Genomic DNA, 22,623 nt, shown 5'->3' on the forward strand with positions numbered 1-22,623 from the left:
ATATAGCTATATTGACAAGAATCAGGGTGTAGGCAGATAAAGTTGTACTGGCAAGAAGTACCTGATTTTATTCAATGAAATAATGTAAATTATACTCTTGGAATCAATCTTTTTATTTGTATAAGTATTCTTTAGGAACATTTGGCATTTATATATGGCATTTATTTATATAATGATGTAGCTCAGTAGAAAAAGCAAGGAAAATATGTGTTTTTACAGTTAAGGAGAGTCTTACTTATACACCTAGGAAACTGTTGGTATTCATAGAGCACTTGGTGGAGATAACTCAATTAAAAGTCTCATGTACTATCTATGGGACCTGCACAGGATAAGTATTAAATAGGGTTAAAAATGAACACACACAACAAAACCACCAACAACAAAATCATAAAGTTAGCTTCAGTGAGCCAAGTGTTGGGCATATTTTCAGAATACTGAAAACTACCTTGTGAATCCTGTAGATTATTTTCACAGTTTATTTGCTATGTCTCTAATAGGATATTTATTTGTTTACACAAATTCTGTGTTTATTGCTTTTCTGTACATCCTCTTCTTTCTTTGAGAGAGGCCTTCATAAATTGATAGCACAGTGTTGATTGTGTTGGTGTGCATGACTTTGTGCCCCTGGGGATTACAACCAGATTATTTCAATTTCAGCTAGTCCTCAGCCAGGAAAGATTCATATTCACTCTTATGTCAGCAGGAGGTAAAAAAAAAATAAATAAAAATAAAATAAAAAATAAATGAGAAACAGTTCTTACCATTGGCTTTCATAATGTTTACTTGCAGATGCTTTAAACTTTTACTTTTCATTAAAAAGCTTAACTCTGAGTGCTAAGACTATCAATTAAGACTTTTAAATAAAACATGAAAAGACTAGAAGTATCTAACTACCAAGATTTGCTTCAAATTAGAAAGAAGTGCTTGTTATCACAAAAAAAAAAAAAGAACAAGAAGTAATTTTATTTCCTTGTTTTTCCTTCTTTTGCCTTTCTGCTCTCATCTACCTCTCATTTACTTTCACGTATGCTTACTTCTACACCTTCCTTTTTCTGTTTCTGTTATCCTTTCCATTTTCAATCTCGTGATATTTTCCACAAACTACTTCTCCCCATTTCTCACCCATGCACTGCATTAGATAACCTTTTTCTTCCCTTAAACTTGCATAGTCCCCTCATTTCCTTCTGTGGTTCAGAGTGCAGAGCCATGAAAATGTCAAATGTCATTAAAATTATAGCGTACATTAAAATTAATACTTACAAGGTGCTGAGCACATTGCCAGATCTAGCAAAGGATGCCTATTTAGTCATGTGTCTCCCTGTTCACATTTGTAGAAAGTACTTAAGGAAAATGCCTAAGTAGCTTTATGGAGATTGGCCTTTGTGTCCTCAACTCTTAGTTTGAATATGCAGCAGCAAAATAATCCATCGATTTAGCAGTCCCTACATAGTGTTTAACATCATAATGTAACATCTAAAAATGACCCATTATATTCTATTTGATGAAAAAAGCCTTCTCCAAGTAGTCTCCAAACACAGATTTGAACTGGAAACTTTAGTAGCTGTTATGTGTATGCACTGTATAAATAGTACATATTTAATAATGTGAGCACTTAAACACCTTTTTTCTCTTTAATTAAATATTAAAATAAAAAATAAGTACTTTTGAAGTACCTAAACATTTTATTCATCTGTGCTTGGTATTTAAGTACTCTAGATAGGCCCCTGTGACAAAGAACATGGCAGATGAAGTAAGAATTTAGATTAAGGCACTCAGGCTACAAACATATGCAACAACATGGAGAGAACACAAAGTCCTACAGTATCCACAGTATCCACACCAAAGTATATTTTAGTTGAACGAACTATACTCAGTATCCACACCATCTACAGTATCCACACCAAAGTATATTTTAGTTGAAAAAACTATACTCAGGCTGGGAGAGATTTGTGGAAAGATTTTGTTGCAAAGTTATAACTAACAGGATCCCTGCAACTGAGGTCCAGCCATACTTTCCTGGATGTCACCAGGGAGACTCCCACCAAGTGGTAGCATAATAGAGCTCTTGATGGAGACCTTAAAAGAGCCAAGCAGAAGATGGTCTAGAGAGGACTTGCCAACTGGAAGTAATTGTGCCAACTGTATCATTACATGTTTGGCAATACCAGCTTCCTATTTCAGAGAACTGATACCAGTTTTAAATTACTCATCTGGAGGATTTTTACTGTCATTAAGTACAATCAAGTAACTACTCTGTTTCTAAATCTGCAACAGCATGTGAACAGTTTACTGAAAAAAATGGTTTCAGTGATTGAATGAAGTTTTTCAGTTCATTTTTTTTGAGACATTGATAGAAAAAGTAGCAGTATTTATGGATAAGATTGCTAGCATATATTACTCGCATGAACAAGAAATAGACATCAGAGGCTTTAATTTTAGAACACCTGGCAAGTCCGGGCTGATGTTTCTTCAAAATTTCTCTTTTTTCTTCTTACCTTAACTCTGAGATGTAGGGAATTTGTGTTTGTTGTTGTTGTTGACTTCTTTTTTTAACCACAAACTTTTATTTTTTTATTATTTGGTTGGTTTATTTATTTATTTATTATGAGATGACAGCACACGGCAGCTGCAAACCGAAAGTTCAGAAATTTGGAGTTATTTGTTTTGCTTCTTAAGACAGGTAGGAAAAGTCACCGAGTTTCTTACCAGTTGCCCTTTTATTTTGCAGTCCGGTGCCGGGATGGGGATAGCCCATGTCCCACCGGACCCTTTCCTGGAGGCTGGCGCTGTGTTAGCAGTGACCTGTCGGGGAAAGGCCCCGCTCCAGCCCCGCCGCTCACTCGTGCGGTTTCCCCTCCGTGCTTGAGTGCTTTCATCTTGCGTTAAGATCTTTTGCAATTCATCTTAGCATCTTTGCAAAACTTGGCTGTAAAAGTGCAAAGCCCTGGGGGCGGGCAGGGCAGGAGGGGCCGTTTCTTAGCCTCCAGTACCGGGTTTTGGGGCTGCTTTTGCAGTGGTGTGGAGAACGTATGGTTTAGGGCGTCTCCTCGCTCCTCTCCGGGGATGCAATACATCCTGGGCCGAGCAGAGCCGGGGCGAAATTCCTTTCTCGTTCTTCCCTAAGCCTACGCAGTTGAGTAAGGATTGTGACTTCCGATCATCCCCGTGTGAATTAGAAAGTCCCCCGGCAAACTGCAGCAGGTTTTGTTCTAAACGAACGCGAAATGTATAAAAAGGCTTTTGCACACCCACCGCTCGCCCTCTCCCTTTCACGCATCCGCACCCCGCGCCCATGATCTCATGCTGCTGAAGGCATGGCACAAGATCTACGGGAGGCTGGAACCGGCGGAGGGCGGGGAGAGGAGAGCCGGCAGCGTGGGGCTCTCACCCCGTGCTGTGCCCAGGTGCGGTACTGCAGGGGCTGCGCCTCTCTCCCGCCGGCTCGGGGGGCGCGGGACACACGACCCGGGGAGGAGAGCAATGCCTTCTCCTTCGATGCGGGGCTTGGCTTTGCACCGTGTAGTCTTACCCCCTAGGCTGCGGGGGCCGAGACGCCCCTTCCCCCTGGTTTCGGGGCAGGAGGGTGCGGTGCGAGGCTGCGGCTGCGGGGCCCCGCAGCTCAGGGGCGATGCTGCTGGTGCCGCCCTGCAGCCGGGGGGGGGCGGCCCAGAAACGTTTTCAGCCCGGTTGGTGGCCGCGTCTGCGGTGGGGTGGCAGACGCGTAAGTAAGCCAGGGAAGGAAAGATAAAAAAAAAAAAAAAAAAAAAAGCGTAACTCTTTGTTAGGCGCCATGTGTGTAATTACCGGATAATCAAAGCCGATGCTCGAATCGACAGGGGAAACGTCTGATGGGCGAAGTTTAGGCCAATTAACAGACCCGAAATCGTTCTTTTTTTTTTTTAAGGCGAAAGTGGCTTTTCGAGACACTGGCACATCTGAACTACCCAACGAGGGGAAAGGCGCCCGCCGTGCTGCTAATTCCGCGGCGCGGCTGGGTGGCGGGCTGGGGAGAGGGGCGTGCGTGTGTCCGCCGCACCGCCCGAGCCATGTTCTGGCACTGTGCGGCTCCCGAAAGGCAGGGAGGCAGTGCAATTGTGTGGGAGCTGAACTCAGCCTCCCTCTTTAACATAGGCTCGTCCTCTGCATTGCATCCGAGCTTCGGTGATTTGCTGTTTGGAGACTGCAGATTTGCATAGCCCTGCTCTTCGCAAGCATGGTTATTTTTTTTTTCCCAGCTTCTTTCATAAGGGTGCACTATTCTCTCTGAAAACATCCTCGGGTATTACTGTCAATAGGCAGACCATTGAGATTGCCGGAGCAGCCCCGTTATTGTCTGGCGGCGTGTGCGAGCGTGTGTGAGTGCGAGTGCGAGTGTGTGTGCGCGCCGGGAGAGATTGCTCCGAGAGGGCTCACCAGTTTGGAGATGAATGGAGGGAAGAGCAGCAGTTTGATTTTTCTCTGCTTTCCCATCTCTGGTTGATGGAGTGGCATCCCCTGCTTCTTCCTTAGCCAGCGATGTGGCATGATTGGCTACGCTGTGGATTACTGAGGATGGGGGAATGCTTGGCACTCTCGTAGCATTTGCAACTGTGGAGTATTGTTAATGAGCACCAGCCCCGGGAAAGCTGAAACTAGCGATTGTTTGAGCACGGGGCTTTTCCTCTCTTCCACCTCTTTGCGAAGGCTCGGAATCGCCTGGATTCTCCGCCTCTGACTATGTCTCGGATTGTTTTGGCCAGAAGAAGACCTGGAGAAAAGGATCCTCATAAGCTAGCCCAAAGGGAAGCCATGGCTCGCCTGGTGCGGTGAGCTGCCGCCGGCACCGTGCGCGAGGCTGCGAGCGCGCCTCTGCCCAAACTTTGCCTTCCTTCCCTGTGGCTGCTGCTCCTCCCGAGGACGCCGTGCACCGGAGGATGGGGGGGCTCCTCAGGGGCAGCCCCGAGCCGGGCCCCGCCGGCGGCAGCAGCGGCAGCGCCGGGGGCCGCTTGGCCCTACTCTGGATAGTCCCGCTCACTCTCAGCGGCCTCCTTGGGGTGGCATGGGGCGCCTCCAGTTTGGGCGCTCACCACATTCACCATTTCCATGGCAGCAGCAAACATCATTCAGTGCCTATCGCTATCTACAGGTCACCGGCTTCCTTGCGAGGCGGACACGGTGGGTTCGGGCGCCGCTCGGTTTTCCCTGCACGGTGGGCTGCGCGTCGCGCCCCCCTAGCCCCGCACCTCCTCCCGCCCCGCAGAGCTCAGGCAAAGGGATGCGGAGGGCCAGGAACCCCCAATCTGGGTCGGGGGTGTGTGTTGGGGGGAGCTAGGGGTATCCCGCTGCTCCCGGTGCGGGGCCGGCGGGGGGCTCGGCTGGCCTCCAGCCGGCTGGGGGCAGCCGGAGGATGCTGCCGGAGGAGCCTGCGGCCAGCACCGGGGCTTTCCCCGGGGCTGCCCGGCACCCCTTCTTGTCCCCCTCGGACCCCTCCGTGTCCCCCCGGCTGCAGAGCGAGAGGGTTGGAAAGCCCAGCCCAGGCACCTCCGTCTCTTTCAGCCGCTGCCCCACGGGGGAAGGAGGGGCCCGAAGGTACCAGCCCTCGCCCCCCCCTGTTCCCTCCTGCCCCTGTCCGGGGGCGCAGAGGCGAGCAAAGCGCCCGTGCGCCGGGCAGGGCTGGGGCAGGGCAGGGCAGGGACCCCGGCGGGGAGCGAGGGGCGGGGAGCGAGCCTGTGCGGTGCTCCATCGCTGGGGATGATCGTGCTCCTTCCGACTCGTTGCCTCGGTGGGAAAGTCGATGAACTAAAAAGCAAAGGTCAGCTAATTGCACGGGGGAGCGGGAGAGAAGTCAGCGCTTAATCACTGAGAAGGGGGAAATAATGCCCACCGTAGTGGTCAGGAAAGGGACAGAGATAAAAATGCTTCTGAAGTGTAAATGCATTTTGTTTCAGAAATACAGTACTGTGGGACTTAGTTTCTGAAGTGACAGGAAGCTGCCTCAGTGCCCTTTAAACAGCACTGTTACAGTTTTTCTTTTCACATGCATATTTACATGAATCTATACATAAATACATGCAAAATAGATATGAACATGTTCAGCATTACTAAAAGCTGTAAAAGAAAGCTAAACACCAGACTGTGCCTTAAGGATTTAAAACCAAACCCTCCCTTTGTCTCCGAGGGAAGAAAAAAAAAAAAAAAAAAAAAAGATAAAGAAAAACCCTTGTTAGCTTCTGATTAGATTATACAGCTTCATTCTTCTTCATTTTCTCATCTTGCCTTGCTTCATTTGCACGATCATGCAATGTCATTTACAAGATTTGCAAAGTAAAAACCAGATCGTATGCTTAACCTTTGCATCTCTGTGCAAGATGACCCAGTTGCAGGCACGAGGTAGTTAGGATGTAATGGATTTTTTTTTTTTCTTCCAGTGGTTAGCAATGCTAACATTAGTGGATATGCTTGTATTGTTTATCTGAAAATTTCCAGTGTGTGTTGAATACACCTTAATCCTAAACTGCTCGAAAAGGCAAAGTGGACAGAAATGACTTTTCTTAAGCATTTTGCTAATTAAGAAAGAAGTTAGATGTCTGGTGTAATGCAAAAAAAAAAAATAAAATTTAGGCCATCACTCTCCACTGTAGTGTATTCAGGCAGTGCAAGCTTGAGAATGCTGCATGTTCTGTATTGTATGTGCTTAGAGGGTAAAATTAGAGACGTATGTGTGTACATATACATATATACTTATTGTTCTTTGAATTTCTGGACATATGGGGATATCGTTTAGGGGCTTGCTAGGGGACGCTAAAAGAATATGGGGAAAAAGCAAATGTAATCATTTAAATACCAATTCTTTAGAAAGCATTTTAAAATCACACCTTTTGCTATTTTTAAAAAACATTACCTTGGACCCAGTCAAGGGGTAGTGGTGCAAAAAGGTAACCCTCCTGGAGGAAATTAGTCTTGCTAAAGAAAATGAAAGGTGAAGTGGTGGAGTTGACAGTTAAGGGCTTCATAGGGAAGCCTAGGAGCCTCTCCAGAAGTTAAGTAACTGATTTTACAAAATGAAAAATGTTACATATCATAAAAAGGTATTCCAGAGTGTTTTCAGAGTGTAACTTTAAAAGTCCTTGTTTTTCTTTATTTATCAGAAGCTCTACAACTGGGTGGTGTTTTAAAACATCTAATTCATTTCATTATTAATTCTTCAAAGAGCTGCTCCCATTTGCTTCTACAAGTCTGACAGGAACATTTGTCTTCTTGGCTGAGCAGGGTTGGACACAGCTCCTGTGGAGCCCATCCCTACATCTCTAAACATCAGTCGGAGAGGGCTGGGTGACGTGGATGCGTATTCCTTACCCTGGCATCAAAGGGCAGTTCTGCAGTGTCCCTGAAGGTTTAAGTGTGGTGAGAGTGAGAATTTGACTCTCAGACTTGTATCCTGCATTGGCTGGGCTTCAGCATTAGCTCCATTCAGTTTTGCAATTTTTCCATTTTGCATTTCTTCCATTTTTCCTTTACATAAAGGCTGCAGTCTTTGTGGTGACCTCATACCTGCCTTTTTGTTACTTTGGCAGTTTTCTGTAGCATCATACCTGTTAAAAGTTGAAAAGATGTTTTAGGGTAGGTCAATTAGTCGATCCCCTGAAAGCATTGCACTCTAATATTGTGAGTCAGTGGTGTCAAAGGAAGGAGAAAAAATCACTTTTCCCATCCATTCAATAAATGTCATTACAGTCCTCAGACATCCACACCTTCCTCCTCTAACCGTGGCACCAGCTGGCCCTACCACCCCCATCCTCTCAGCTTTGCTTTGATTTTTTATTCTTTCAGTTTTCCTTCAGCCAGCCCATTTCCAGCTAATAGTATAAGCAAAGCCAAAAGCCCTGCATGGTTGGATTCTTGCCACTTCTTTCAACAAACCAGACCACAATCGTGCTGCTAACACTTTCTTCAGGTAATTTTACTTGGATTTTGCTTAGTAGTATGATCTCATGTGGTTTAAGTTGTCAGTATTATGTCTCACAGAGACACAAACAGAATTCCAACCAAGCAATTAGTTCACACTATTTAAAAAAAAAAAAAAAAAAGTTAATCAGCACACAATCTTTTAACGTATTAAAATTAAACATCTTTCAAGCTTGACCGAATGATTTTTTTTTTTTTTTAACTTAGCTTTCTGACTCACATTAAACTTGGAAGGGTGGCACATGGCTGAAGGAATCGAGTTTAACCACAGGAAGAAATAAGAAAGTAATTTTCTGGGTCATGACATCAGCAACATAAAGAGAAATGCAGAGAAGTAAGAGAATAATGTTCACAAATGTAAGTCCTGGACTGCTCAGTGCTTACCAGTGGTCTCTGCAGCATGTGGGGCATTTGGTGACTTGTGTTCATGTCTCCTTGCTCCATCTGAGAGAAAGGTTATCACTTTTGATATAGCTATATCTACCATGCAAACTTTTAAAAAAATTATTTTATTTTTTTAGTAGGTAGAGTAGCTCTCACTGCAGTGCCATTAGATTGTAAAAACATGGACTATACGTATCAAAGTCCACATGAAAGGAAAGTGATTGCAGCTTGCACAGTAACTTTAAACAAGAAAGGTAGTTTCTTTGAGAGTCCACCAATATGATAGATTGCGTGGAGTGAATATTGCACATTGAATGAGTAAAACGTTTGCAGCATAGCCATAGGGATGGCTGTCACCATCCTCATTCACCCCTTCCTTCCTGCAAAAACCTCTTTTTTCTCTACTGGACTGGGCCTTTTACTGTCCCCCAACTTCTCATTCAGTTACTGAGTGTCAAGTAGTGTATGGCTGTTTTTCTGTTATTTCTTCTCTCTCTACTCTGAGGTTCTTGTGCAGGTGTTTTTCTAAGAAATGAAAGTAGATTTTTTTTTGTTCTTTTTTTTTGTTTGTTTGCTTGTTTTGTTTTGTTTTGTTTGTTTGTTTTTCCCAAATCTGCCAGAGCAGGACCCAGGAGGTAACTAATGAAATTTGCATGTCCATGTGCTTGGAAAGAAAATGCAAAAATGGGGAGGGAATGGGATCTTTGTGTTCACAGGCAGAACAAATATTGGTGAGCATTATGTGTAGGCGTGGTGCATCTAAGTACCTGGATTAGCATGAGGCCAGAGTGTATCCAGCTGGTTGAGGTTAATGACAAAGATGTAGGCAAATGGTTTAGGAGGAGCGGAGGGTGTCTGAAGTGGAATGAATAGGGTACTGGTGGCAGGTGTTAAGAAAGTGGGAGTTTGGGACTGGGAGGTGCTAGCGTCCTTTGTGGTGCAAAAAATAGAGGGATTTAAGCTGTCAAGCAGATTGAGTGAAAAAATGTTTTAGCAACAAAGTTCCTGAGCAGGAAGAAGAGTTTGAAAGTATGTGGAAAATGAGGTCATGGGGAAAAAAATAAAGTTAGCAGTGGAGTCTCAGAGATAACAGCTGATGTGGATCAGAGGGATTGTGTGTTACCATAACACATTCCCTCCCCCAGTCTTTCTTACCTAGAACCTGATGTAGGAGCACAGGCATACAGGAAGGCCTCACACTCTAAACTAAGCCTACTTCCTCCAGTCTCTGCTTTGCCACTGTGGCTGAGGTTCGCATGCACTGGATGCATCCAAATTATGTCCGTTTAGAGAAACTTCTGTAGCAGAGTCCTAACAAGCTCACCCTTACCAGCGTGTCGCTCTGTGGGCTGGATCAGGCAGCTCTTGTTCAGTGAAGATGCCAAATGAAGTCCCCAGGAGCTTTCACTAAGTAAGAATAGCAACACTGCAGTAAAATCATTTATGCTACCATAATGAAGAATAGAATGAAAACAACTTTGAAAAATGTGCATATGGAAGTATCTGTGTTAAAAACAAAAACAAAACACTGCAAAGAAAGACTTATTGGTATAGGTAAAATACTTTATGGCCTCTTACTTTCTATTTTTCATACGCTGGAATTGCTATTTCTGAATATAATGATAATAAAATAAGTATTTTAAGATTAGTTTAAATGAAACAACATTTCTCATTTAGAATGCACTTATGTGGCAGAAAAGGGTTATATTTTGTTTAAACATCAAATGTAAATGTTTCCAGATGTTCAAGCATTGTTACACAACGTGATATTAGAGGTAGAAGTGAAAAAGTCTCATTGTCATGTCTCAATTGCTTTGTTTTTAGATCTTTTTCTTTTATATATATATATAAAAATTATTATTTATATATATATATAATATATATATATATTATATATATATATATATATAATCTGTTTGTATATCAGTCTTCTTATTTTATATCTCCTTTTCATTCATGAGTTTCCAAATAGCTACTAGCTCTTCTGCTATGAGCACATATATATAACTGAGGCATTTCCACTTTAAGGCTGTAAAGCATAGCAGCTTCCTCCAGGTCTTTAAATTATACAGATTTTATAACAAAATTTTCAATATGCTCCATCAGTTATTATCCACATCAACTGCCAAAGTATTAGCATCAATTGGAATAAAATGAATAACAAAGCAATTTCAGTCAGCATAGTGGTTAATTGGCTGTGCAGTTAGATATGCAAATTAGGAAGCGTGGTTTCTATATTATTATTTCTGTCAATATGGCTTGTCAAAGAGGCATACAGTCTTAAGCAGTATTGTGGACAGTCTGAAGTACTATAATCAAAAGTGGAATGTTGCTCATGGATTTCTGATAAGCATCTTCATACAAGCTCTGCTGCCTCAGTACATGCAGAGCTATTGATTGACTGGGGTGCTTTTACAAAACCTAAATAAATAACAACACTCTGTTGTCCCTTATCAGTAATAACTCTTTTGCTTCAGCCTGTGGTAACCATGTTTTTCTAGATTTAAAGCATGTTTCATTGTCTTTTAATCAAATACTGTTTGAAATAAGTTATCAGAAGAAATTAATTTAGCATTCTATACAGTGTACTTCCCGCTGCTTCTAATTTTCAAAGATGGATTTTTACTGATAGCAAGGGGTTGTGTTGGCTTTAAGGGAAATTTCTGTCTCTTCATTTTAATCCAGGGAAAACTCTCTAGACTAAACTCTGATATTAGACTCTTATGCCCAGCATGAGTAAGGGCAAACAATTCTATAGTCCTAATATTTTATCAGTTTTCTCACACAGATGGTCATTACAATGTCTAACCATAGGACAACATGCTTGATCATTTTATTTTCTGTATATCATATAGGTTAGTTTATTGAAGTTCATTTTTTGTCTTCATGGTCAAAGCTTGCAATAGTTCTTAACCTCTTCAAATAATCAAGATGACATTATTGACCTCTTTCTTGTCTTTCCCCAGTATCAGTTAATTTATCTTTCTGTTATTAAGTTTGATGTCCTCAGGTCTGCCACAGTATCTGTAGCATTTTTTTTTCTAAGCTAACAACTTCCTTTCTAGTTTGTAAATACAGTGTAGGCAGAGCTGATAGATCTTGCTGTGATAATAAGTTGACTTGTGAATGTAGCTGTGATTATAAGTGGAATGGAGCAATCTGATTTGATGAAAGAAAATGTATTATAAATAACGACACTGCTCTATAAAGTTAAAAGTAACTAACATAAAGAAGAGAGGCCAAGTATTTATCATCATTTACACTTTTTCTTTGTTTACTAATAGCAATATGGATGGCCCAAAGTAATTTTTATCACTCTTTCTCATAACTTTGTTATGCATTTGTGTGCAAGCATCTGTATGCACACATATATATATATATCACAGACATTTCCTTATAATGAGAATATGCTCCACAGTAGTAAGCTGAAAAAATGAAAATTTCTCTAACAGTTGAAAATGTTGAAAAATGTTCAGTAACAAAAGTCATTAACCATAGACGTAATTGGTCAGAACAATATAATTAATTATTCTCTTCCCCGTTAATTGACAGAAAAAAATACCTAGTGAAAATAAACTGGGAAAGGAGGAGGAGAGAAGTGGTGTTGCTGCAAGTCACTCTGCAGAGCTAGAATAAACTGGTGGGCAGGATGTCATTCTTAGGAGCAGTCACTGTCTCTGCTATGGACCCACCATCAGTGAATCACCAAATCACCATAGAAAACAGCAGTTCTGAATTTTCATAAGCACAAAACTACTTCTGCAAAGACTAATCTTTCCAATTCCACAAAAATAGCCCCGTTGAAGGGTGTGAATGGCTTGTGCAGTCTAGGTAGGATAAGAAAAACGTACTGATACAATAGATACATGGCATCTGTGATCCTGAATCTCAGAAGACAAGTTGAGGCAAGGTTTGCCTCTGAGGAACAAGCATAGTCTATTATTTCATATATTTGAACCGTAAATGGCACATTGACGTATCTTCCTTTTAAATACATAGTTAGGTGTTTTACTTGAGGGCTTGTTACAGAAACATGGAGAAATGGAGGTCTGAGAAATAAAAGATTTGCCCAGATCATTCTGCTATTTTGGGGTCTTAGTGGGGGATGCACTTAGACACCTACACAGAAATGAGAGAAGTGTTAATTCTTTCCTTAGCTATCTTTTACTACAGCTGTATCTGGAGGAAAAAAAAAAAAAAAAAAAAAAAAACAAGAAAAAAAAAACAACATGCTTCTGAAGCAAGTTGACTATGTTCTAAATATGTTCTTTTATCTCTGCATATCTGAAATTGACTTAGGTCTTCTCTGGGCATCGTTTATGTTATTCCTTCAACTCACCTACAATTAATGACAAGACTTGGAGAAAAAAAAAAAAAAAAGAAAAAGAAAAAAAGGAGAAACCTTGTCTACCATGAGGAGGAGTCAGTTATAGTCACAGAATCATAGAATGGTTTGGTTTGGAAAGGACCAAGAGATTCCAACCTCCCTGCCGTGTGCAGGGGTACCTTCCTCTAGACTAGGTTGCTCAAAACCCCATTCAATCTGCCCTTAAACATCTCCAGGGATGGGGCATTCACAGTTTCTTTGGGCAACCTATTCCAGTGCTTCACCACTCTCATAATAAAGAATTTCTTCCTTATATCTAATCGAAATATAGCTTCTTTTTGTTTAAAGTCATTACTTCTTGTCCTATCAATACAATCCCTGATAAAGATTCCCTTTCCAGCTTTCTTGTAGACCCCCTTTAGGTACTGGAAGGCCCCTAGAAGGGGCCCAGAGCCTTCTCTTCTCCAGGCTAAAGAACCCCAACTCCCTCACCCTCTTTTCAAAAGAGAGCTGTTCCAGCCCTCTGACCATCCTTGTGGACCTCCTCTGGACTTGCTCTAATAGGTCCATGTCTTTCTTATGCTGGAGGCACCAGTACTGAACGCAGTACTCCAGATGGGATCTCATGAGAGCAGAGTAGAGAGGGACAATCACTTCCCTCAGCTTGCTAGCTACACTTGTTTTGATGCGTCCCAGAATACCAGCCACCTTCTGGGCTGTGGGCACACGTTGCCACCTCCTGTTGAGCTCATCAACCAACACACCCATGTCCTTCTCCTCAGAGCTGCTCTCCACATGTCCTGCATTTGTACTTGGGATTGCCCTGACCCAGGTGCAGGAGATTGCACTTGGCCTTGTTGAACTTCATGAGGTTCACACAAGCCTGTCAAGGTCCATCTGGATGACATCCTTTTCCTCCAGCATGTGAACTGCACCATGCAGCTTGGTGCCATCAGCAAACCTGCTGAGAATGAATCACTTGTTTTGGCTGACTTTCTCAGTCAAAACAGCTCTAGAGAGCCCTGCGAAGTAAGTAGGAGATGGGAAGAAAAGTCCATGGGCTCCTCCTCACTGTCCAGTGGAGATGAGGAGATGTGAAGGAATTAAAGGCTAGAGAAGATACCGTTTCTTATTGTTGGCCTGGGCCCGATTTGTTCTTATTGAGTTCAAACACAGAATTTCATCTGCATAACCTGATCTACTGTGCCTCTGTCTGATCTGATGTCCCTCATGCATGTTGTACTTCTGATGTGGTTGCTCTCCACCAAAGCAATGTGTTTTTTTTTAAGCTATGTGTTGTTTTTTTTAAGCAATGTGTTTTTTTTTTAAGTAGTGAAGATAACTATGCAAACTCATGAGTTTTTAAAATTGGTTTAATGCTGTTAGTGGTTGTTTTCACTATATTTCACAAGACAAGAATTATAAGGGAACTTTCAGTGAAAATAATGAATCGCCACATTTACAGAAAACATATGAGCATGATGTGAATCATGCTGTTATTTTGAGTTTGGATATTCAGTGTCCACAGAGAGAGGTTTAGGAGTTGTGACAAAACAACAGATGTGAGATTAGCCACTTTGACTGTATCTAAATGGATACATCCTAAAATCCCAGTGTCCCAGTTGATGAGAACATACTGGATCTCCTGTCCAGGGCCAATCCCATGTTTTTTTTCAGGCTGGTTTGCCTTGCTGTGGATTTTATGTCGATCTGGGGTATGTGCACCAGCCCTGGCATCCAGAGCTTCTCTCAAATAGTAATGTTGATTCTACAAAATTAGAAATGCTGTGAATCTTTATTTTCCAAAATAGTCTCCTATAGCAAGTGAGGTTAAATAAAACATTATTTGGGCAAAGAGAGTGGGAGAGAAATCTGCCATTATTTTATTTCTTGGAAAATTTTCCAAGCAATTTTCTTATTGCTTGGAAATTTCACATAATATTACATCTAAGGAGTATTAACTGTTACATCACACCCCATCAAACAGAAGACATTTTTCAAGTAATGTGGTTGAGAAACACATGCAATATGCTTTTGTTATAAATTGTTGTGTAGAAAGTGTTATGTACATGTATGAGGGTATATAGGTCAAACTTTCATTTCAGCTGTGCTGCTTTTTTCTGGTAGAAAACCAGTCTTTTACTTAGGACTGAAGCCAGAACTTTTTTTTTTTTTTTTTTTTTTTTTTATGGTAATTTTAAACTTTTGTAGAAATCTCCTCACATAAGTTCTCCTCAAAAAGTTTGCTTTTCATCACTCAGCACAATCTGACAGCTTTAGCTGATGCCTGACATGTATATAGTAAAATCTACTGTATTTCATTTAGAGGGAAAAGTTAGTGATGAAAGAATAGTAACAACATTATTTTGGAGCAACAACAAATATTTTGAAGTGAGATGTTCGAATTTCTTATTGTGCAAGGCACTGTAAAACAATGCAGTTAAGTAAGTTGTTCATTCATTGAGAAGAATTGTGGCCCATAAATATCTAACATGGACGCTCAAAGCTCAGTTTGCAGTTGGTTATGATTTTATGAGTTGTATGATCAGCTAAATGAAAAATTTAGATTGGACATAAGTATCCAAAACGTGGGGGAAAAACAAACAAACAAACAAACAAAAAAAACATAAAGATCCTGAGATCTGCAGAGGTAAGTAATTAAATGAGGAAAAAAAAAAAAAAAAGTATGATAAATCTGTTAGACATCTATAAAGGCAGTTATTTTGGGTATGGAGACAGTTATTAACACTGACAAAAATTGTAAGTGACTCAAAGACTGCTCAGATCCTAGTTACTCAATGTACTTGTAGGAAAAAGTTTACCTGTCCGAGGGCTTATGCCTTAGATTTAGAGAAGATGGGTTTAAGTGTAATCAATGTCACATATGTTTTTTGCTGGCCCTTGAACTAGGGACAAATGTCACTTTATTTCATCAAAAGTCACTGCTGTAGAAGTGGAAAAGGCTTGTCCCCAGTTGGTCATAGCAAGTACAGTCTGAATAAATACATGTCAAGATTTTGTAAATATTTTCTGTTTGTTTCAAGTCTTTATCTTGATCTCTGCTCATTATTTCGTAGTCTCTCACCTCTTGTTTTTTTTTTTTTTTTTCATTTTCCACATTATTTGAATCAGAAGAAATACTAAAAAGAGAATTACATGTAATAATATATGAATAAATTTACATATGCAAAAAGTGCATGATGTTAATTTTTTTCTTCTGTAGGGGTCAGTTAATTGTCAAAACATCATTTAGAAGAAGGAAAAATTTGGGGGGGAAAGAGCAATCATCATTTCTAAATGGTACTTTTGTATAAATTTCATATATAAACAGTTCAGTGTTCCTGAAATAACCCTGTTCTTAACTGCAACATCAAAACAAGTGGCTACATTAGCCCTAGTCTTGCATGAGTGCCTATATCTCTATGATGCTACAGCATATTTTGGCAATAGGCTTGTCTGGAATAGTTATTCCTGTTTTTCAGAGAGGAGCTAAGGCACAGTAAATCAGCTTCTCGTTTGTGTTCCTTCTTGAATGATTCAAAGAAATCAAGCAATGGTTAGATTGGCCATCTGAAAATTCCCTGTGTGTCTCTTGTGCACTTGCCCATGATATAAGAGACTTATCTGGGGCACAGCCAGAGTGTGTAACACTCTGTTGTCAATTGGCATAGCTTAAAGCAGGCTCCATGCTGGCTTAGCGTATGCCATGACTCACTCATCCCTCCATAAGCAATTCATTGGCTGATGCTTTTCCCACAGCTGTGTGTCAAACAAGAACTAAGTGCAGCGAAGGTTAAGGACTGTCTGCTTCATCTTGCTTGTGCTTGTTGACAAATAGCCATCCAGGAGTCTGTAGCTTTACCTACCCAAATGTGACAAGCCTCTAATCATAAATCACAAAACAGCCTGAAATGGGAAAAGGAATTAAACAAAGACTCAGAGAGTTCCATATTGTTGTTACTTTCTGTTGTGATGTGCTGATACTAAGACACAGTGCATTAAAAAAATGTGCTATTTACTGAACAAATACTGTTCTTCCTTCCATCAGTGCCTAGGTCATTTTGTTGTTGTTGTTGTTTTGTTTTGTTTTACATGGAATACTTTCTCAGTTGTTTGGTTTTATTTTTATAGAGCTACTGTAATTATCTGAAATACAGAAAAGACATACAATACTGATCTTTGTATATTCTAGTGCATTAAGTTTAGAGCTCCCATGCCTTTATAGATGAGACTTTCCTGTCTTTTGGTATAAGTCAAATCTTTCTAAACCATCAGTGGTTTAGATCAAATCTTTCTAAGCCATCAGTGCTTACATTTTGGGGTCCATATGCGGAGCAGTTCCCTTAAATATTGTTCTCTGCTTGTGTTGTAATTCCAATTGCTTATGCTGTCTGATGTCAATTAAGTAAGAAAGGCAGTCGTGATGCATTGAGTTTAGATTTAAACTGGTGAATTCATATCATGTAATTTTGTTTTACAGATACCGTTTGCCATTTCCTATACATATAATTGCTCTGGATGTTTGATTGTTGGAGTTGGTATGCTAGGTATTTTCTCTCTGTTCCATAAGTGAATGTGAATGGAATGAAGATTTCCTTCAATGAAGGCATATCTAGCTTTGTTTGAAAGGATTAGTTGCTTCCCTATACTACTTTAGGACTGTTAAGATAATTAGCAGTTTATCAGCATGATTTCACAGGCCACAATTTGTGAGAATCACTGGGACACTGCTTTCTAGCTTGCAGTGAGTCTGTGATTTATTGTATGTAGTGCCAACAGAGCCAACAGTCACAGAGGGAAGGTCAGCGTTACTTTTCTTTCACATATATATGTGAAATATATTATATATATTAATATAATATATTCATATATAATATATATGAATATATTATATATATTAATATATATATATATTTAAACAATGCTTCATTATTTTTGTCCTTTTTTCTTTCTTAGTGGATGCTATAATTTTAATATAATTTGTTTGTTTAGACTGTATGTTGTTTGGAAATTTCAGTCACAGGTTGTGTGCCCATTGTGCTAAGCAGATGGATTGCATAGAAAAAGACAAGAAAGCTGAGGAAATAATCACTCTCTGCTGCTGACAGTACTCCCCAGGGTAGATTTCAAAATAGCTCAAGAGCTGTGTAAAATTAATAAGCTGTTCCTCATGTATTGAAATCCTTTTTCATATTGCATTGGCAGGAGGGATCTCTAGAGAGAGGAGGGGCTTCAAATAAGATATGCCAGAGGAGGGGGTTGAAGATTGTACCTGAAAGTCCAGATTTTACTGAGTCCAGTGGATGATGAGTGCACTCTAACAACATGCATAAAAGCAGTGTGTCTGGAATTTGTCCGCTACAAGATCTCTGCATCAGTGAAGTCCATGTAATCCCTCAGAACAAGGTTTATTAGGCATAAAATTTGAATCAGTGTCCTTTTGTTTCTTTAGCATCTGTATAATTTTATTCAATGATAGCAGAAAGAAATGAGAAATCAGGGAACAGTACTCTTACCTGATACAGACTTGCTGTTGATGAGGTATTTTAGCAGCTTTCTTGAGGTAGTAGGTCAATTTATATTCAACGATGTGGAGGTGTGTTCCCTTGGACTCCAGATTTGCAGAGTGGAATGAAGTGTTAGATTTTGTTATGGCATTTTAAAAGTGTTATTTTTTCCATACAGTATATGTTCAGTGCATATATGCAGTAGAGAAACTAAAAATAAAGATGTAACACTGAATTGTAATTAGAAGGAAAAAAAGAAATCATTACCCTGTCAAGGAGAAAACTCTGAAATAATAAATATCACTGGCACATTTTACTGCTATCATAAATATTTATTCAGCACATGTCCATAGGCTCAATTTATTCCATCATATTCACTTAAATGTGCTTTTGAAATGGCCCTTCTGCACACATTCATTTCATCAAATTTTAGATTCCTTGATTAATTGCACAGACATTTTTTTGCTGTGTGGCACATTCTGTCATGTGTCTAATCCAATTTTGAAATAGAGGTATTCTTAGATCTTCTTATAGCAAAGCTATTCTTCTTGCTACAGATACACCTCTTTTGCTTATTTTCTTATAGAATGGATTAAGATTTAATAGTGATGTATTTCCTAATAAACACAGCTATAGGATAGGTTCTTCCATTATGCTAGAAATACCTTTATTATGTGTTCATCAGAACCCATTAAATATTCTCGGGCAGTCATTTAGTAATATATAAAATGTTTCTTGCCTTCAGTTTCAGCAGAGACATCAATCCAAATGTTCTGGGCTATATTGCATAATTGTCAAGGAGTTAAATATGTGTTATAAAGGTACAGTACTTAAAATTTACTGGTGTATGTCTAATGCTTATAGATAACTTTTAAAGAAGTCAGGATGTATTGCTATGTTGAGCCATTCTATCTTAATTCTCAATCCGTGTTGCGTTGTCTCTGTGTTTTCTTTTGCAGTCAGACTGGCAAAGACCCTGTAGAACATTTACCTTGCAGTCTTGATATTTTAATTATCTGATCAAGTGTATTAAATTCTGGTAAGGATAAAACTGATTACAGTTTCTTAGGAAGCTGATGCCTTAGCAATAGTATCCTAGGAAATGGAAACCAAGTTTCTAGCAGATTTGAAATGAGAGCCAGTTCCCTGCTTTTCTTTTGTTTTTCAGGTAGTGTTTTCAAGTACTAGCACTCAGTGTTGCTGGTTCAAAGTTTTGTATTTTGATCAGTGAACTTGCTTTAGTTTTAATTCGTATATACACAAACTATTATAATGATAAATACAGATTCTTTCATATTTTCATTGATGAATTTAAAATGATTTATTTGATCTGTAATGTTTATCACAGGAGTAAAGGTATGCAGGCAAATGTGGTATATAAATGCAGGTACTGTCCATCTTTATCTGGATCACCAACATCCCAAAAGCTCAGTCCAATGGATTATGTGAACGCAAAACAATCTAAGGAATGGTAACAAAGTCTAGGAGGAAAATGAGACACAGTAGGGCTGTGAGCAATCTTACGTAAGCTGAATGTACTTAATTGTGTATTGTAATATTAAACACCATATAGAAGAAAAACCTCTGGTCTCCTCCTTGGGAGATAATATGCACAAGAAAATTCTTTCTGACATGATTACTCAGATACTTTGAAAATAAGAAAATGATTCATGGATTAACTTCAACATTGAATGAGGTTTCCATATACTGTGTATAATGAAGAGGCTGAGTGAACATATACCTAACTCATGGTGCTCTCAGCTGTAGCTTTCAGGAACCAGATTGTTTTTTGTTTTTTGTTTTTTTGTTTTTAATCTTAACTGTGAGGTGTGTCTATGTCAGTAGATACAGAAGGATGCTGTCAACTGTGGTCTAGTATCAGGAGCCAGGAACATCTAGGTCTGATCCTCTGCTAATAGAGATGGTTGGAGGCTGTATTTTGCAGTCTTTTATGGACCTACTTTCCAGAGAAATTGCCATTTCAACTTGCTATCTAAATTGCTTTTTACAGCATTTGTGCTGGCAGATTTGTTGAAGACACAGGATTCTCCAAATGTCTTTGAGAGTTATCTAATCACAGGTGTGACTGAACCACTGGATAAAATATGATCTTCATTGTCACAGACTCTGAAGCTAGGAGAACAAATACTGGTGTGTCAGTGAGCTAATGTTCTGCTATCAGCTTGACCAGGATCCCCCACTGGGAGCTACAGTGGGAAGCTAATGTGTCACACATGGCGTGGACATTCCTTTTTAATTTAAGAAACTAGGCAAAAAGCCTTCACTGCAGCTTAACTGCTGCTTATTTTATGTTCTTGTGAATCAGCAATATAGCAGTACAATCTTTAGTGAGTAAAAATTGTGTAAGCAATGTTAAGTACTGTTGCCAAGAAAGTTAAATGAATTACCCACGAAGTGAAAAGTACATATCCTGAAATCTTATCCAAGTATTTTAGCAATTTAAGAGATATCATTTTATATGCTGGGTATTCTTAAATGTTCCATTAAATTGAGAACTCTCTATATAAGCATTAATTTAATGAAGGGCTCTTATAACAGAAAATTTTTGACAGGCCACTTTTGCTTTCAGAATTAACCACCCCTCTCTTCCCCCAGTGGCTAGTAAAAATAACAAGATGCTGGTTTTGAACCTGGTAGGCATGATGGTGATAGTAGTTGGCATTTAGCTGTCCCATATACTAGTTCATGCATGTGAAACGAAATGATTATACTTTCAGTTTTTGGCCATTTACTCAGTTTCTAGCAGGGAAAATTGCTATAGATGGAAAACTGTTATGTATTGATTTATTTTTTGTAACCAAAACTTCTGTATTGAGAGAAGAAAGTAATGCTTTCCTTAAAACAAAGCAACACAAAACAAGAACTTGTGTGTGTGTATATATATATATATATATATACACACATAAGGGTCAAATCAGTCTCTTTCAGGGGTGGTCAATATTCTGAGAAGGAAGTCTTAAAGGAAAGCAGAGACTGCAGGAGAGACTGAAATTCTTTATTCGTGGGGTTGTCCGAACATACCAGACATATCAGTTTCTTCACCAACAGTATTATCCCCAGTATTATCCATTTATTAAGAGTTGCCTGATTGTGTATCTTCAGCTGTCCTCAACTATCATTTTTGGCAATGTACAGGATTCAAAATGACAACCATTTGAGGTGTTAGCCTCATGTTAGACTATATTACTCTATATTTACCTGTGTTTAGAATCTGTCTTCTTAGCCCAAAAGCTGCCCTTGTATACAAAAGTGTGATTGTAGCTGTCTGTAAGTTTTGTGCAATCAGATGAGCATATTTATATAATTTATTTATTGGTACAACTGGTGTTAAGCACAGAACTGGGAACAGACATCTGTGGTTCACCCTCTGTGGCACCTCTGGGAAGTTAGTTATATTGTCAGTCATCCTGGTTGGAAAATTAAGAATTCCTCTCTGCCTCCTGTAGGGCTGTTAACAGTCTTGAGTGTTTGTGAATGCATGAGGAAGGCATAATATTCTGTGATTGCTATTTTAAAAAATGATTTACATATATTGCTCTTAGGTTAGGCACTTGCAACATTCTATCATCTTCTGCTTTAAAATATTGCTAAGCTGAAGGGTCAGTCAGTGTAAGTGTTAGGCTATTTTTATTTCAGAGGTTTTAATATCTTGTTCAACTGTATGGCAAGAATCTCTCACTCCCAGTTGCAAAAAGCCTTGTTTTTTTGTCTAACAGTAGAAGGCTGCAGAATGCAGCAAAATGTGAATCTGGTTAGTCATGTTTGATCTCCTATCTTCCAGGCATCTATGGGAATGATGCTGTTAACTGCTCTGTTTGTAAAATCCTCATTGTTATAACAGAAGTGTGAGACATACACAGAATTCAGATCCAGTTGTCCTATGGCTGAATTAACTAGAATCTGTAATTAACTGTAAATCTGTACAGGAAGGGTACAGAGCAATAATGACAAATAATCACTATTTCCAGAATGGACTTTTTTATTATTATTTCTTATGCACTAGTAGCACACGTGCAACCATTGCCTATGTACATACCTTGTGTGAAAGATCTTTTCATCCTTGCTTCTCTAGCTATGGAGACTGTGAAGTGTCATATAGTCTAAAATTCTTTTTGACCTTCTTCTACTTCTATTCACAATCAAATTCTCTAATCAATACCCTGTCATTGGTATTTAACACAATTCCATAGTTGCTCTCTGCATAACAGTATCATAGTTCTGACATTCATTTAACAGAGAAAACATGAACGTGTCTCCGGTATATGTTGTGCAAGACTCTTTTCCACGTTAGGATCAGAAAAAATAATTTGTCCACAGCAGATAGCATAGAAAGCACTGTTTTCAGGTCCTGTAATCAAGACAAATACAACTGCCTATTGCCATGCACCATATATTTTCTGCATTATAGTAATGGATGCAATGCTGCCACCTGCTATGTCA

General features: G+C 39.7%; 1 protein-coding gene across 24 annotated transcripts in view; it reads left to right on the top strand.

Moving 5' to 3' along the window:
- NRXN1 (neurexin 1) overlaps positions 1-22,623 on the top strand; it is a gene marked incomplete at both ends in the record, with an annotated part of 708,589 nt that overhangs the window by 427,458 nt on the left and 258,508 nt on the right. For 3 of the 24 annotated variants that reach the window (XM_084284077.1, XM_084284078.1, XM_084284079.1), the window contains one exon: positions 4,914-5,154. The exons of the other annotated variants lie outside the window; for them this stretch is intronic. In XM_084284077.1, the coding sequence (XP_084140203.1) occupies positions 4,914-5,154 (241 nt within the window). Of the gene's footprint in view, positions 1-4,913; positions 5,155-22,623 lie in introns of those variants that run through there. 24 annotated transcript variants of the gene reach the window in all.

The sequence above is a fragment of the Netta rufina genome (genome assembly GCF_964035555.1).
Source record: "Netta rufina genome assembly, chromosome: 3".
Lineage (NCBI taxonomy): Eukaryota > Metazoa > Chordata > Aves > Anseriformes > Anatidae > Netta > Netta rufina.